Genomic DNA, 18867 nt, shown 5'->3' on the forward strand with positions numbered 1-18867 from the left:
TGTTATCAGGGAGGTTAGCACCTCTTAAGCATAAAAGCACAGCACTTGACAAAGATTGGAGTTGCAAACATTTGGGTTAAATTCTCTGTCAAAGGAAAAGTGCCTCCCATTTAAAATGCTGGCCAGACAACGTTATAGAGAAAGAGGAAAATATGTTGGAACTTTGAGCAGGCCTACAAATGGACCTAAGGTTTGTCACAGATCTCTAAATGTTACAAACAGGAGAGTTTTCTATTAGAAATGTGATGGAGAATGGGAATGCATACTGGTGTGTGTGCACAACAGGATTTTACCTACAGAACTTGAAACCAGAAAAGGATGTTGCAGTTGGATGTCAGCAGTACCGGGTGTATTTGGCTCTAGGATTTATGTGTGCATCATTAATTTAGGATCCTACAGGAAACAGTTATTGCATTTATTTATTCTGCTCTTATACATAGGAGGAAGACTTCTACATATAAAATCTGCTGCTGCAATGCACTTTGCTGGATGACTCATTGTAGCTCACTGGTTTGCTAGCCCAGGATTGACTGGGAATGGGAATGAGAGTGTTGTAACAATAATGCCTATCATGATATTTTGTATGGGAATAAGATTGAGTACAGGGTCAGAAAACATGACATTTCCATGTTTCTACTAGAAGTTACTGGGAAAGAGGAGAGTGAATGAAAGTATTTTCTGTTCAGCTGTTCAGTTTAAATCATGACTTCAATAAAGTGCAGTCATAGAAGTGTGAACCAAGCTAAACTAACTTCATGTTTCAATTTAATCTCATTACAAGCACCAATTTCTTACTCTGACTGAATAATTGGTCAAAATTTTCCTACTCAAATGAATAAGAAAGAAATGCAAAGCACTTACTCCTTGTGGTAACAACTTCTAGTCAAAATATCATTTGTAAGATCTTGAAGAAAACGAAGATACTCTTCTCCTCTACACAAATACATAAGCTGTCAGCATCTTTCTTTAGCATACCCAGAATACAAATAAGATTTACTGTACCGTCCAAAGAGGTGGCAGTTTTAAAGTAATTAAACTAACTCAGATAAGGAATTTTGCCAGCGTATTCAAAAGTGATGAATCTCTTTACTAGTCTGCATTTTTTTACTCTCCAGGTTTATACTCTTTTAAATGAGTTATTTTCACGTTTTATTGGTCAGCTTCCTAATTACTTTAATCCATTAATTTAATTTAATTTAATTTAATCCATAAATTTCTTTAATCAAGAATATCTTTGCCTTTTTAAAATAATTAATTCAAGAAAAATAGTTCCAATGGACAAAGCATAGGTATCATAAGACAAATTATTAACATTATTTTGTTATTATTTAGTTTGCCTACAATAAGAGGTGACTGGGTGGCATGACTCAGAAAATCCCTTCCAATTTTCTGATCCCACACTTCCCGAGCAAGTATCTGAATCTTGTAGCCCTAATTCACTTCTGTCCACTTCATATAGCTGCTGGTAATTGGCTTTTGTGCCCTGATTTTAGTTTTCCATCATATTCCTGCTTTAGTATTTTGATACAAAACTTAGAAGCAGTTAAAAGAGACAAACAAATATTTAACTTACTTTTCTTTAAGTTGCAGTCCTGGAAAAAGTGACATTTCAGAATCTGGAATCCATAATTCATGGTTCTGCCACAAACAAGTAAAGGGGAAAAGCAGGTTTTCGATTATCTTTGTATTAACATTTCATATTTCCATTTAGAGCACTGGGGAAAAGGATCTGATTTTGTAATATATCAAAATCACAACAACATCATACTAAAGTGACAGGCCAGCTCATGTGAAATTAATGTCTAGTGTCAATCATTCACATGAATAAAGAAAGGATATTACTACCAGGTAGGCTCATGTTAGCAGAAATGGAAACAAGCATGTACAAACTGAGAAAAACAATGCAAACAGTCTAAATGAAATCAGAAGTTTTGACAAAATGGGAGATATTTGCAGAGCTCATTTAAATAAGATACCTTTTTCTTTAAAAGGATGTGCAAAAAAAAAAAAAAGCAGACACAGAAGACCTACAAAAGCAGACTGATACTGAAATTATCTTTCCTGCAGATTATCAACTGGGAATACTCTTGCATTTAGGAGCCTCTGTTTTAATGCTGTAAAAAGAAAGCTTTGATGGTTAGAATAAAGTGTGGAATAGTCCCAGCTAGCACAGAGCTAACACACATCAGGCCTGTGTTGCCTTGGCTGAGCTGTGCAGAAGTCTAACACTGGCTACATAAGGGGGTGAGCAAGCCAAGGAATTTTACACAACTTCTCTAGCATGCATGGCTTATGCTACAGTTAACCATCACTTATTTTTAAGAGCACTAAAATTCACTAAATTAATCCCCCGTTCATCCTAAAACTCCAGGTGACCAGTAGAGTGCAACTTCCATACAGTCTTGTATGGTGTGTTACAGTGCTGACTGGAGGCTGAGGGCTTAGCACTTTGCCTGGACATTTCTATGCTCCAAGTTATTATTTGGATTGAATGAAAAGGCTGCAAATGAAGCAAAAGCTGAAACCACTGCTAGAATTAAGTTAGAGTGCAGCAAGATGTTAGTCAAGCAGGAAAAAGCTCTGCTTTCAGAAGAGTGCATTTGTGTTGGAATACACTGTTTTTCACATTGCATAATAGCTGATTTATGTTTCTCAGAGAGATCGGTTACTTAATCTGTTCCTATTTGATTCACAGAAGTCTGTTGACCCTATATAGCCACATGCGCTAGATTTCTCAATTGCAATCTTAGTGACGTCTCACAAGGTGATTTAATTTTTTTAGTTTTGCTCTTACTGTATATTCCCCAAAGCCAAAGAGTACACTATACATTTCATTTCCACACAACCAGGACAACTTTTGTGTATGAACAGTGGGCTCCATTCCTGTTCTTTCTGACAAACTGGGTACACCAACCTCAACTGGCTGCTGAGAGAAGTTATCTGAGTGTGGTCTCACATGTGCATCTTCTAAAAAACTGCAAGATTAAAAGCACAACAAAAACCAATTATTTCAGCTTAAAATGAATGTGCTTGAAAGTGAAATTACTTAATTTTTATCATTGATGCATCAGCAAAATGAGTAAGTACCTGTGTAACCCTGTTTCCTTTTCGTTACTGACATCTGCTGAATTAAGTGATTGTTTGCCAGGAGTTGAGCTCCTTTTTGAGGGAGGAGGATTATAGTACCTGTGTTTTACAAGAAAAGATTGGTGTGACGTCTTTAAGATTTGAGGGGTAAAAAGCTTTTTTTCTGTGAAGTAAGCCGAATGTTTGTCAAGGAGGTCCCCAGAGTATGTTTTATTGAAAGAGTTTTGAAATGCCTTCCTCCTGTTGCGACTGCTTAAATGTATGTGAGGCTGTTGGAGTGGCAAAGCAGATGATCTGTCTGTGCTAGAGGCATGAACAGGAGTCTGAGACAAAGCATGCTGAGCAGTATTTTGGGCAGTCTTCTTTGCAGTAGAAGCTGGCAACAGGGTTTTTGATGTGGGCTTCTGAAAAGATACAGAGGGGGACTGCTGTCCCTTTGTCCTGGAACAGTTGTTCTGAGCAGATGTCAAGTATCGGTGACCATTTTCCAACAGTGACCATCTTGCCTGTAAGTTAAAGAAAATAGCTGACAGAAAAATCACAGAAGGATTTTGCTGAAGATAGTGCCTCCTACAAACTGGGTCACTCACAAGGAAGTATAAGAACCAGTTTTCAAACTGTCTCAGGTGGTCTAAACGACTGGCAGGGTTTCAAGAACTGCAGTTAGGAGTAAAGCCACCCTGCCACTGTGCTAGAGCTGGTTAACATGTCCCTTTCCTAGTTTCTTTTTCCTTCATTTTATTTGCAAGGTTGAGGTTGCTAATGACAGATAATCTTAGGAAATTACAGAAATTCCACTTTCCTTGCCAGCACTCGCAGGCAGAGAAGAGAGTTTTTCATCCCTTGGACACTGCATTTTTCTCTTAATCCTACAGCTCCTCTTTGGGAGCACTAGGATGGCATCTTTTATTTGTTCTCCTTGTATGCTCACACTGGTATTCTGCCAGTGCAGTATGACTCCACCTCACGAGTTTGGATTCCAACAGAACCACTGTTATTCTCATAAATACCATAGGTGAAATCATGGCCTGTCATTTCACTGTTTATCTCAGTGGGAGCAAGATTTTACAAATCAAAATAATGCAGATGTTTGAATTGGATGACCTACTTTATAAGCAGCGTCATTGGTAATCTAGTGGTAAACCCACTATAATTCGCAACAAATAGAAAGTTTTACAATCTAAATATAGCCTGCTGAGGAATTTTTGCCCCAAAGACACTCAAGGCTATGGCGGAATGAAATGTTTTGGATGACTTTGTCTATTGTGGTGATGTCCACTGGCAGAATTTGGTGAAGAACAGACCTACTCACACTAGCATGAGGTTGTACAGTCTCTGTTACCTGACAGAATATAAGGAGTTAGGATTAATCACTTTATTGTCTTGTTTTTACTAATAAACACCTTTTTAGAATGCAGATGATACTGTAAAAAAAATAATGTTATTGCATTACATTCAGTGGCAATTCTATGAAAATCATTGGGATTTAGTTTTCTTTGAAATATTGTGTACAGAAATATTCCTAATAAAAATATTGTCACAGACGTCACCAAATTATTTCAATAATTTCACTCTATTTTTGTTTTCCAGGCACACAAAATACTTTGTTAAATAGATAAAGATGAATCCCATTTGTCAAAGGAGCAAAGAGAACACGTGCTGTCAGTGCACGAGTACACGTACTTGACACAATTACATGTCATCGTAGGTCTACAGCATAGGTCACGTAGGGATAACAACAGCTAGATGAGAGGTTAGCTGCCATATCTAGCCAAAAACATGATTAAGTCATTGCAGCTTAGGTGAAAGCTCAGTGGGCCATCAGGGCAAATACGGTCACTAGTTTTAAGACGGTGAGAGGAACAAAGTGTTTTTTGGTGCCTTTCCTCTCAGGCAAAACTAAGAGTCAAATATTATCTCTGCTTGACTAGACTATAAAAAGCGACACTGAACAAGCCTGCACTTACTGCTGTGTTACAGGCACTGCCCTGCACTTCAGACTGCAGCTAACTCCGAGGAACTTAGTCTCTTTCGGGCGACTCAGTACAACCTGTGTGACAGGTCCTACGCTGTCAGAATTTCACATACCTTCTGCTGGCCTGGAGAAAAACTTCTGGAGTTGGATGATGAGGCACGAAGAACATGTACAAGATCCTTCTCATATTTCTCAAGGGCTTGAATCAATTTGTCTCGTTTCTGCTGATCCTTGTCTGCACATGTAAAAATGTAAACACAACCCTTTCCAGTTTAATCAGTGGTCAAGTCACAGACTACAGCCTTTCACATCTTTTTTCCCACTGCTGTTCTGTCTCTTTCTCTTCTAATAGCAGGTAGCATACAAAGAAGACAACCACTCCTCTTCTAACAGTTGGTGCTTGCTGCCTCTGTGCTCAGAAGCACACATCTGTATGTGAAATGAATGCAACCCAGGACTTCATTATACAACTCATGCAGTAAGTAATGAGCTGTGGAAGGGTAAGAGAGTACAACAACATTTCGCTCCCATCTCCTGCCCACTCTTTCCCCTGTCCTAGACAGGGGCTGATGCAGGTCAAAACAGAGGAAAAGCTGAAGCAATTAAGTCTTTGACATCCAAGCCTATGGCAGACTGTACTGCCAAGAAGGCATGCTTTCTGTACTCATCAAACTCAGGCTGAAAAGAGTAGGGTGACACTTCTGCTAGCACCTCACACATGAAAAGGAACGAAACAGGCCTAGTCCCTTGGATCTTCAAATATCATTGCAAATATGGAAGTAAAGTGAGAGTAGGAGTAAGAATACTTAAAATAACCATTATTATTATTGTTTGTATTATATACTTATTATATATAACAGTAAGAAGAAAAATATATAGGAATAAGAAGGGGATACATGTATAAGTTATTCAAGACCACAGATGCCCTCATGAGCATATCACAATTCATCTTTTGCCATGACCTTACTTTTAGCAGTGCAAACATGAATGATGCATGACCAAAATTTTCAACCCTTTTTACCCACTGTGTTCCTCCCAGGCTTACCTCAGAGAAAAGGGCTATGAATTGTTATGTGTAACAAAATCTGTTTCTGTGTAAAATGGTGTTTAAAAAACAATAACCCCAGCAGCACTAGCTGAAACTAAGGATTCACCCACAAAGTAGGTAAAATGGGGTCCAGCGAGGTCCCACAGGCTGCATATGGCCCCTTTGGGTTGAAAATGCAGCTCTGTCAAAATTTCTTTGCCCTGTGGAGCTCTAGCACATGGAGGCAGGTGCCAGTACGGACAGGCAGGCCAGCAGAGATGTGCTCTGCTTCTTCCCCTCTGGATGCAGTGGCCGAGACTCCACAGACAGGCACTTCTGGAGGGTTAGAGAGGCTTTGGGTGAGCTGGTGAAATGTGATTTCTGCCTGTGTGATGTTACTGTGAAAAATATTAACTTATTCCTGACAAAATGCATGACTGGTTCTTGATTAGCGTCCTTACACTGCTGTTGTGGCAATGTACTAGAATTTAGGCTCACAATAAGCTGCCTTTTTTTTTTTTTTTTTTTCCTAATAAGCAGCTCATCTTCCACTGAAATCGTGTAATTGCTGTGCACCTCACTAGTAATGTGGCAGAATAATTCTTGAAACCTGGCAAAGCAGCACTTACTGCAGGTTTTCTTTTGAGGGGGAGATGCATTGCTCTCAGTGTAGTATTGTACCATCCTGTATTCGCAGAAGAGATATAGGGTTTTAGTTAAGTCTTAATAAAAGTAGTATTTCTTCTAGAAAAGGAATAGCTGATTTTTTTTTTTTTATTATTATTTTTTTAAAGCACTTAGATATTGCACTAAATGGTTGGTTCCTAAGAAGTCTGTGATAGCTGTTGTATGAGGCATGACACCCTGTAAGGTTGCCTCAAAGCTGTGGCCTGGCCACTGAAAAAAAAACATAGATTTCACTAATAGCTAAAATGGGATATATTGTCTCCCGAGGCATATAATCTGGCTTTCCAGTCGTGCACAGACATGAGTTCATAGCATCATCCTATTAAGAAAAACATGTTGACAATGCTAAATCCTATTTGGATGACTGGGAAGCAGGATTATACAACTCACTGGAACAAAAAAACACAAAATGTACTTGCTCAATTGCATTCGTGCAGAGATTAATACCTTCCCCTTTTATCTAGGTTTGTACAGGGCTCAACCAAACTACCCCCCAACCCTGATTAAAGACTTTGCATTCTGTAGTCCTATAAAAAAAAAATAGACAAGGCAGCTTGATGTAGTGTCTACGCAACGGTACTGCCAGTCAGGGTACCTGGCTTCTTTCCTAGCAATGCCAGTGATTTTTTGTGAGGCCTTGGGCAGAAGTCACATCAGTGCCTCTCTGCTCCTCTGCACGTGCTGTCTGTCTGCGTGCAGGTGAAGCAGGACAACAGCTGTCTACCCGAGGCGAGGCTGAGCCTTCACCCAGCCATGCCAAGGACAAGAAAATAAAATGTTCCAGGTCAGAAAGTCACGGGTTTTAAACAGACTTCATCTAGTATTTCGCTGATATTTTTACTATAAATGTGGGTTATAAATATGCCATGTGGCATTAAGCCTATTCAAACAAGTCCTATTCCACTGCATTATAGTTTTTGTTTCGAGTAGTTAGCAAAAACTCCTTGGCCAGAGTGCCTTGTAGCAACTTTCCCTTCCTTTCCCTAATAGACACCAGGTTTCCCAAAAAATCTGTCAGGTTTTGTATGAGCCTCAGCCACGGGACAGACTGAGGGGTCCTACACCACAGCCAGATTTGCTGACACACGTTTGCTAAGGGATTTATTTGCTTCCCTCACCTTCTAGCTCTGCTCTCTCCAGTTTCTCTTACCTCACTACTGTTTTTCCCCATTCATGTTTTTCCCATGCCCCTTCCCATGACTGAAGGCCTGCTGTGTCTCGCCCACCCCGGCACCAGTTGTGTTCCACACTGCCTCTTCTCCAAGTCTCTCCCCTCCTCCAGGTCTCTTCCTGAAATGACCTTACCCCACGCTAACCTGGCATTCTCCCCTGATTCATGAACAAAGGAGATAAGAATGGAAGACATTCTTAGTTTTCCAGGTCACGCTGCTGGTCTTCATATCTACCCTAAATTTCTGTTTGAAAATTAGCTGTGACCCTGCCACACTGAGCAGCTTGGCCCAGTCACATGCACTGCTCAGCAGCAAGAGCTATGTAGAGGATCACAGTTATAGCACCACAGGATATCCTGAGTTGGAAGGGACCCATAAGGATCACTGAGTCCAACTCCTGGCTCCACGTAAGACCCAAAAAACAGACCCTATGTCTGAGAGCCTTGTCCAAGCAATTCCGGAGCTCTGGCAGGCTTGGGGCCTTGACCACTGCCCTGAGGAGCCCATTCCAGTGCTGACCACCCCCTGGGTGCAGACCCTTTCCCTAACCCCAGCCTGACCCTCCCCTGTCCCAGCTCCACGCCGTCCCCTCCTCGGGTCCTGTCGCTGTCCCCAGAGAGCAGAGCTCAGCGCCTGCCCCTCCGCTCCCCTCCTGAGGGAGCTGCAGGCCGCCATGAGGCCTCCCCTCAGCCTGCTCTGCTCGGGGCTGAGCAAACCCAAGGAACTCAGCTGCTCCTCATATGTCGTCCCCTCTAGGTCCTTCACCATCTTTCTTGCTCTCCTTTGGACACCCTCTAATAGTTTTATGTCCTTATATTGTGGTGCCCCAAACTGCACACATCCCTGGAGGTGAGGCCACACCAGCGCAGAGCAGAGGGGGACAATCCCTTCCCTGGGAAGCTGGAGAGGCTGTGCCCGATGCACCCTAGGGTGCACCCCAGGGTTGGCCCTTTTGGCTGCCAGGGCATACTACGGACTCATATCCAAACTCACCATCAACCAAAACTCCCAGATCCCTTTCCTGTTCTTCCTTTCTCAAAATACTTCTTAATAATGACCATCAACAAAAAAGAACATGGAAACTATGTATCCCAAATGAGAGGCCTTTTTTTTTTTTTTTTTTTTTTTTTTTTTTTGAGCAAAAAATAGACATCCTGTGCCTTCTGCTCTCACATCATAGCCAAGGTGTTTAAGAACTGGCTGTATTCTACAGTTAAAACTGAAACTGTGGACATCAACCTAAGGGTGGTGGGAAAGGGTTTCACTTGTCGAAGCGTATCATGATTCAGTGTTTTTCCTGAATCCTCTTACAGGATGCAACTATTTTTATTCCTGCAACAGCCAGTATCTCTTGGCTACCTATTTGCTGCTTCCAAGGCAATGCGATCACATGGCATGGCTAGTGCAGCAGTTATTTAGGCAAATGTATTCAACAGCCTTCAGGTTAAACTCATGTATTTGCCAATTTATGATCCTTCCTACTGTGGCAGATGTTAATTTATTAGTGCTATTGTGCGATTTTACTGGTACTTGTGCTGGTACCTGGTACTTGTCAATGTAACAGGAAGTACAGAAAATAAAAGGGATTTAGTCGAAATCTGGCCATTTCAAAAAAGCGGAAAGATTCCAATGCTATAGCCCCCGCTCTGTTTTCCTGGCAATTCTTGTTTCTTCTTTCTAGTTAATAAAAAATCTTGTTTCTCCTTTGCTGCTGTGTGAAAGGCCCGCATACAGAACAAGCAGACACAAATTTACTCAGCTTAGTAGAAACAGTTTAGCCGATAACATGGCTCTATCAGAATGACCCAAAACAAACTTTTTTTTTTTTTTTTAATCAGGCTTTCAGGTCTACTTATATTTGTTCTAAATAGTATGAAGAGGCAGCAAACACCTTAGACTGATTCCACAGCTGCCTTCTAAAAGAGGTTATTTTCAGGTCTAAAACAGAACATTGTGGCCCAAGTATGAGAATGGGATATAAAGCCAGAACAGGCTTCCCCTAAGTTGTTTACCAGATGTTACAAAATTCAGTGATTATAGTTAGAAACAGAATCCACACCTTGGCTCATGCCTTCATTTTTGACTCGCAGTGGGAGTTCTGGTTTACTTCCTACCAAGTATTTTAAAAGAGTTGGCTGATGTTTAACTTCTGATGAGTTTTGTAACAACAAGGAAGTTTCAAAGGACTGCAGGGAAAAAGCACAGCAAAAGTGGTAAATGAACTCCAGACCTGTCAGACTGACAACAGTCCTGAGCATATAAAAACTGAATGGCTGTTAGAAGCCTCAGTTAAAGTAAATAATATAAGCGATGCCAGTCAAAAATGTTTACAAAAAATCACCGTGCTAACTTGATAAGAAAAAAAACCAGTGATTTTGATTATGGTTGAGTGATAAAAATGTGTTGGTTTAAAAGGTTTTTGTAAGCTCCTTGGCTTTGTTCTGCATGACATTTGGACAAAGAAACTACAACATAACAAAATTACATGTGTTTGCGAAATGTCTAACTGGCTTATCTGAAAATGTTACTGGAAGTGAGGACTCCTTGCAAGGCAGGCATTTTTAATACAGGGATAACTTTTGATATTATGTTATTAAATTATTTCTTTCAGTTATCTGTAAAAACATAAAAACACTCCTTGTAAAGATCGAACAATTACAGTTGGGGAACTCATGAATAATAAAGGAGTCATTTATGGTAACAAAGCATTCTGCTTCACATAAGGTATATGCAGGCAAGTAGTACACTTTTCAGCATGGATAACTGAACCCCTCAGTTCAAGCTCTTATAGGAGGCGGGTCTAGCCAGGGAATCTGCTGCTCCAAAACACTCCTGCCTTCTCCTACAAAAACAGCTGCTTGTAATTTTCTGCAGTGATAGTGTAATCTAAACTAGTGTAAAGTCATTGCCTATAAAGAGTGGAAATCTGAAGTGTAAGTACAGCGAGCCTTTACTGCAGTATCCTTTGACAGGTGGATGACTGCTGCTGGAATTGTGTAACCTGCTCTAAAGCTTTACCACTCAGGAAGAGTATATAAATTGGGAAGGATGCAGAGAAGATCCATATGAATGATGAAGTCTTGAAAACATTCTTCACAGTGACAGATTTAAAAAGTTTAATATATTTAGTTCCTCAAAAGGAGTGTTAAGAAGTAACTTCATTCCAGTTTACAAGCACCTATACATGAAACAGAAATTAGACAATACAGTCTGTCAAGCAAAGATTTACCAAGGCTGGACAAATTCATCCTTAAAGAAAGGTGCACATCCCTCATAGTGAGGTAAATTATCCTTTGGAATAGTTCAATGACAGGTGGGATGTAAACAAATGAGGTTGGACATATTTCTAGCTCCCTGCCCCAATTCTGCAAAGCAGTGGTGCGTGGAGGGAAGATTTAGGGAAAAAGCAGGATAGATAACATGGTTTATTCTTGCTGTGTCCATGAACCTCTGAGATGTGTCAGTCATTATGGATCACCTACCAAGTTCTCTGAACTTACATTTTTCTGTTTTTGCTGTTATTGTTAACTGATACCATCTCTGATTTTGGGGCAGTGCAATACAAAGGGATACAAGAACAGTTACTTGTGATGTTCACATCTGTGGGCCCAACACTGTAGTCTGCACTGGTAATAGTTTGTCTGGTGGGGATTGCTTATTTTGGCAATTCAGAGCAAACAATACTATTCTTTCAACAGAATATTCAACAGAAAGAATAGTATTAAGTGTTAAGGTAGGCTCAAATGCTTACTTTTGATTTCAGATGCTCTTTGCCATGTTAACTATCACTGTGAAAAGCCCACGTTTGCACATTAATCTACAGCATGTGGGTGTTTTTTAAGTCCCAAGCTCTGGTTCAGCATTATTTGTTTTCATCAATAGTTAAATGCTGCAATACTATCAAGTGAATGAATAACAATGTTTTTATAGAGGAAGAAAAGCCTCTCAAACATCAGATATACTCAGGAAACACTGCTAAGCAGCCTTGCCTGTTGCTGTTTGCCATGTTGTTTTCCAATCCCATGCCAAATTCATCTTATTTTGCTAAAGTGCTCTCATACTGACATTAACAGGAATTTCCCCATGAACAAGGCAAGAAGGAATCGGTTCTCTGTAGTAAACCATCCAATCTGGGAATTCACGAAACCTTTGGCCGTAACCCACTTCTGCTGTGACTGGTTTTGCTTTATGAAAAAATTCACAAACATCAATGGAGATGTCAGCATTTGACACAATTCCATTGTAGATTCTATCAAAATAAAGAAAGGACACTGTCTCTTCTTTTATTTGAGAACACAAACTCAAGATTTGGCATTTGTTTTCCTTATATGGGGGAAGTAATCAATTTTTCTTAACCTTTTAGCCAGTGTAAATTAGACTTACACAAAAGGTGAGATTCACAGCTCTGTAAGTACCACCCACTCTTAACCTTTAAGTATGCAGAACTTCCTGCATAAGCAAATGAGATCAAACTCTTGCACTTAGAGCACACCTCCCATTCTTTCAGCCTGTTTCTCATCTGAAGTGTATTTCGGCACTTTTTTGTTACAAAAGATCAAAAATCAACCAGATCTCTCTTCCTCCCTTTTGTGTCAGTACAAATGTACAATGGCAATTTATACCTGTGAGAAGGTGGTCCAACAGGAGGATAAATCTAGCATTGTTGCTTTTGATTTTTTAAGATTCTGCTCCCCTACGTTACTAGAATTTGGTAAAACCTCTTTATCCAAGATAGTTTTTTGTCTCTTACCTGAAGCCAAAGGCAGCAGGTGGAGGGATATTGACCTGGCAGTTCTGCTTTATGGCAAGAAGTTATCAAGAATCTTTTTTTTAGATTTTTATTACCTTGGCAAACAAAATGTCTTATAGCTAAATTGCTAATTAATTGAAGCAACTCTACATTTTGTGATTGAAAGACATTGTTGGTAAGTTGGTAAGACCGGAAGAAGAAGACTTGCATATGTTTGCAGATCACTGGCAGGAACATACAAACCTCTGAATGGATATGGGCAGGTTTTTTCTGTGGATATTGTACATAAGTATTCAAGGAGGAAGGGAATTCTAGAAGCTGAAGTACAAGAGAAATGTCAAAATGTTTCAACCCTGTTTAAAGTACTGATTGCTGAAGTAGGCTGCTTTCCCCTTTGGCAGTGGAGTAGGAATGCAAAGTTAAAATAGAGTTAGGGCACAGTGGTCATGAAATAGTCATGACTCCTGCTCCCTGCATCCTCCAGTAGCTCCCAGTACCTTCTTCTTCCCCTTTCAAAAAAACCTGCTTTCAACCACACTGACTCTGAAATCGAAGGGAGGGATGTTTTTGTGAGGAAGGAAGGTTTTGTGATTAAAGGACTGCAGTAGGACTTAGAAAACTATTGTTTAATTCCCAGCTCTACATCAGGCTCTAGTGTGATCACAGGTACGATAATTAATCTCTGGTGTCTTAATTTCCTCCCTGTAAAATATTATAATAGTACACATTTACTCATTCCAGCTGGTTCATCCTTTTGGGCAGAAATACCCAGAAGATGATCTTTAGACCATGCAGTGGCTACCCCAGAGGAACTCAGATCCCAAACGGAGCTGCCAGCACTAGCACAGACTTCAAAGTGGGAGAAGAATTTATGAACCAGCCTGCTTGGTTAATAATCACTGCTAGCTGAATGTCGCAGTGCAGCCATGTTCAATATTCCTTTCCTTGTGGCTCCCTTGTAATGCTGATATACATGTTTCTTTTCAGCAGACTGCACCATTTATTATTGAAAAACATCTCACTAATGCTCCATAAACTTGCAATGATAGAAAATTGATGTTTGCATATATAAACACATTAATTTTCACTGATTGCTAAATGATCCATTCAATTGCCCAAGATTAGAGACAACTAGGATTTCTACATCTGTAAGGATGAAATTATGTTTATATAATTGACTGTATAGATTATTCACACAAACTCTAACCTTCCTGAGATAAAATGCTGCAATTTTGTATGTCTGAACTGTTTGGAGAAACAACTTGTTCTTCTTCTCAGGTATTATGGTCTTGAAAGTCACAAAGAAATTTCATCTTAAACTGTTCAAAAACACAAATAGAAATTACTATTTTGACTAATGTCTGTCTCATGCAGAAAATTAAAAAGGAATAAACACAGGTTATAAAAAGACCACTGTGTGCCACATCTAAGCACTTAACTACTCTGCTGGTAGACAGAAAAATAAAATTTCTCTTCAGGAAAGCTACCATTCCTTTTTTTTCCCAAATACTAAAGCATCTGTATCTGCATACTTGTTGGTATGTTTGGGTTTCATATTTATAAAAATGAGTCACAATCCATGGAGCAATTATACGATCAACACCCTGCAAAGGGTGAATGAGAAGCAGTGTGCCACATCTAGCCTCATGTACTTACAAACAATATTACTCATAATTCCTTTTGGGTAAATGTATACACTGTACTCTGAGAAGGCAAAGGGAATCGTGCAGCACATGCAACACTCTCATCTTGACATTGTAGGTAGTTGACCTTGGCTCAGTAATCAGATCCTGGTACAACCGGCAAAGGAATGGCTTTGTCTTAAAACCAAGACCTTGGAGATTTAAGGGTGGTCCCAGAGAGCCAAATTTAATTTAGGTCCTCAGATGCAAGATTTATTAAGTTGGGTAGAGTGAATTGCTGTACCCTACCACAGCTTTCCATCTCTGACAGTGCAGGTGTGCTTGTTTTGCTGAACCATTACTCAATACTATGCTAATGGAGGCAGAACAGAGACTACAAAACTGTGAGGAAAACCATACATCAAAGCAGGCCTTGGTGGAGTTGCTCTCATCCCTGGAATGGGAAAGATTTAGGGCAGGGTGTCCAGAGCCAGCACCTTTCCCTGGAGTGGTGGGCTGTGTCTGTGATGGAGCCAAAAAGCTAAGCTTTAGTCAGGCTTTTAAGATTGCAGGACTTACCAACTAACAGTTTGGGTGGCTCATTTTCTTGCATGAAGTGTGGGTTACCTTTATGGCTTCCTCCATTTATGTCTGTTTTTGATAAATCTTCCATGAGTGTTAAGTTTTTCCCAGTTTCCTGCCAGCTCATCTGGGACAGCTTCATGTGCATATCAGCCAAGGTTTCTGCTCGTCTTACTGAGTTGAGCAGCCTCAGGAGATCTGACTCAAACTTGGGCTCTGTGAATCTGGGACAAAGCATCACAGTATCACAGAATATTGGTTGGAAGAGACTGCTGGAGCCTACGGGCCATGGGAACACTCTTTCCTGCTTTCAAGCTCCATGAAATGTAATTCAGCTATAGCTCTTAATGCTTAATAACTGAGGAACTTGGAGGACTTCCTGTGTGCAACAGGTAAGTTTAATTCTCAAGCTCAATGCTGTATAAATAATTATTTCGATTTTTCACTTTCATTGGTATAAAATTTTAGAACTTTAACATTTCCTTTGGAACAGAAATTCTTGTTGATTGCTAAGACAATCTTCTGAAACCTGGCTACTGCTGTGTTCAGCATAACTTAAGCGCTTTCCATACTTGTTAGATGCTCTTTCTAGTAAATGTGGCTTCTGCTGAGAACATGAAATGTAAACATCCTCCTAGTCAGGCACTTTTAACACTGGGATGGCCATGGAATCACTGTTTTCATAGTAGTTTCAAAAGTTATGCCGCTCTCATGACTACCAAAGCTGGCACTTTCAATGCTTTGTATACCAGATGTAAAGGTCATGAGCAGAATTCCTTATATAAAATAAATACAGCTAACTCAATGACACTCTTACCAACTGCAACATTAGTAACTCCACGCAAACCTAAACCAGCAAAAAGCCCAATTTAAAACCATGTTTTTTTTACCCCTAAAATTGAAAGTCCAGGATATACCTAAAGACAATCAGGAGATTGCCCTACACATTGCATGTTTCCCATCCCATGTATGCAGTTTTTAACCTAAAGTGCACTAATGCAGAGAGTTTGTGAAATGGTGCATTTTCACATTGTCAAAAAAGTGTTTTATTTACAGTGTTTACATTTTATTTAGTGTTTTATCTACAGAGTATTTATTCTTAAAATGAAACAAAACACTGTATTTTGTTCTGGCTTTTCAGAATTGATCTCTGCAGGTGTTTCATTTTGTCTTATTTTATTTTATTATTTTATTTTATTTTATTTTATTTTATTTTATTTTATTTTATTTTATTTTATTTTATTTTATTTTATTTTATTTTATTTTAATTTTATTTTATTATTTTTGTTTCACTATATTTTCTTTATTTTAAGAGGTTTGCATATGTCTGCATCACTACCAAGTGACCTGAATTTTCTCCTTGCAGCTGAGTGGTAAAATGGGTGCTGTTCAGTACACATTACACATTTGGAAATCAAGGTTTTAACTACATGAGTGTATGGATTGAGGACAGGTAAAATGTACTGCATCAGAATGTGCATCTGTCAAATTTCTTGTGTGTTCTGTTAAATTTCAAGGTTTTAGAAACACACCATAAATAGCAGCTGGTAGTATCAATAGTGGAAATGGTTGTAGGAGAGAATTTTACATGAAAAGAAGAAAATGCATAATCTTCAACTAAGTAGAAAATTAGGTTTGTTCTCATATTATTCTAGAAGGCTGGCAAAAAAAAAAAAAAAAAAAAAAGCCTTCTTTTTTTTGGTCTTTGAATATGCTAATGATAAACAGAAGCCTATTTTTGTAGGCATAGTCATTTCATGCTGTAGAAATGATTTGCACATCAACCCTATTAGCAGTGATTGTACCTCCATTGTGCTACTGTCCTACTTAACACTTCACATGAAATAAATTCTGATCTGTCCTTTTACCGTGACTTCTAAATTTTGCGTTTTATCTTTCCAGGGACAAAACTACTTTTGCTAAGACAGACATTTCTGTAGATAACCTGTCAGAAAAAGAACATAGTTGATACACGGTATGTTTTAGTGAAGAAAAATATTAAATGAAGAAGGTGATTCCATAGCAGGATACTGATAGTTAAAAGACACAAATGATAATGGGTCCTCACTTCCTCTGACTGAGAATCTCATGTTATGTCTTCTGTGTGCAGGAGTCTTATACTCGCATGGCTTCTAAATTAACAGAAATCACACACACAGTACATTCCTAATTAGCTGTACAAGAGAAATGCTAGGAGAGCATTATACCAAACACAGATTCCTTCTGATTCATCATCTTCTAGGAAAGCTTGTTATTGTAGCTAACATGGGTAGCTCAACAAATACTATGTCCTCTTGATCTTCTCTGGCAAGGGAGATCCTATGCCTCATGCACTTCTGTGAGAGGATCATCTCTCTGTGAAACATTAAAATCAATCAAGAATAGTAAGTTTAAAATGATTATATGAAAGACAGTACTGAGGAAAGGCTAATATGATATCGAGCATAAGGTATTAAAAAACAAAGAGAATAGAATTTTTACTGTGATGTGTTGTGATCCTGAATTTAATCCTCTTGCTCTCCTATACTGAAGCTCTTATGATCCTTTTTTTTTTTTTTTTTTTTTTTTCTTTCTGAATCTTTACAGGAATGAGTTATGTTTGCCTTCAAGGCTTGGGTGTATCTTGCTTAAACAACTGCATCTCGGTATTGTCTTTGAGCTGTCTTTGCTTCCAACTGCATTCCCCACTCAGAGCAATATTTTACTGCAGATCTCTGATAAATGATACCTACTGTGCATGCCCTGTGGAAAAATAGCACCTCCACTTTTCTGGATTTTAAAATTTGTTCTTAAAATGCCAGTTTTCTGTGTAGAAAGGGTGCGTGCTTCCATGTATGTAACTATCAAACAGATAGTAGGATATGCCTCACAACCCGATGAATGAAGAAATCTAAACTCATTCCACAATGAACTCTTTATTTTCAGGTAGAGATGAATGTATTGCTTTTCATCAATTTTCCTCCTTTCAAACAAGGAGGGGTAGAAGAGGTTTTGCCTACACATTGGGTACTGCAGGCTTCAGCCAAGAGGTGGCGTTAAGATGCAGTGCAATGTTCTCTTACCAAAAAAGCATTAATTTCTCAAAACCTGTTTTAACTACAGCATACCTGATGCCTAGGGATACACAAAGCAGTTAAGTTAATTAAAAATACAATGTGGATAAGCAAGGAATTCAATGGGCCAGTGGTCTGAGTTTAGACCAGAAAACTCAAACAATGTATGCCTCAAACAACCATTGCTTTGAAGTATGTATATCGAAGAGTCCCTCAGTTTGCAAGTTAGGATGTGTCTGTGCAAACATGAACCAACTGATATCTACAGCTATTATTCTAGATATTAACTTAGATACTTAGATACTTAGATACATAGATGCTTAGATACATAGATACCAGATATTATCTTAACCACATTTGGAATGATGAGTATTTTAGGCACACATATGCCTCTTCAGAATATCTTCATCATAAAAGAAGGCAAGTATTTACAAACCAAACAAATGAAGCCAGACCTATTTTGAAAACAAAACAAAACTATACTCACATTTAACACTGGTATGCAAACTCTTTGGTGCAGATGAATCAACAGCAGCTGTATTAACAAAAAGAAAGTTCAGTCCAAGGAAACACTAACATCCCAAATAATCTTACCAAAAAGGGACAGAGATGAAGCTGGCCTTCTCAAGGTGCTGAATTCCCCATGGAAATGTTGTACAAGTATGCATAATGTTAGCATTATTCATAGTGCAGATCTGCAAACTATCTAACCCTATTTTTTTCCTGGAGATCTCTACTATTTTCTTCCTGCTATTATATTGCCCAACAGTCAGCTTTCAAAGGTAGCATAGCTTAAATGCAGTCAAGTCACTTGAGTTATGCTATATTACACCAACCGAGGATTTGAACCCTTGTCTTTAGCTGGGTAAAATAGTAGGATAAGTGCCTCAGCAGTGCTGCTGTTGATTCAAT

General features: G+C 39.0%; 1 protein-coding gene across 1 annotated transcript in view; it reads right to left on the minus strand.

Annotated features, from left to right (window-relative positions):
- LOC137852928 (spermatogenesis-associated protein 7 homolog) overlaps nt 1–18867 on the minus strand; it is a 33188-nt gene that overhangs the window by 11570 nt on the left and 2751 nt on the right. The window contains exons 2-7 of the mRNA XM_068675082.1: nt 18443–18490; nt 5176–5297; nt 3088–3593; nt 2822–2975; nt 1574–1638; nt 862–933 (exon numbers count right to left, since the gene is read on the minus strand). Of these exons, the coding sequence (XP_068531183.1) occupies nt 862–933; nt 1574–1638; nt 2822–2975; nt 3088–3593; nt 5176–5297; nt 18443–18490 (967 nt within the window). The remainder of the gene's footprint in view (nt 1–861; nt 934–1573; nt 1639–2821; nt 2976–3087; nt 3594–5175; nt 5298–18442; nt 18491–18867) is intronic.

Source organism: Anas acuta, chromosome 3 (genome assembly GCF_963932015.1).
Source record: "Anas acuta chromosome 3, bAnaAcu1.1, whole genome shotgun sequence".
NCBI classification, from domain to species: domain Eukaryota; kingdom Metazoa; phylum Chordata; class Aves; order Anseriformes; family Anatidae; genus Anas; species Anas acuta.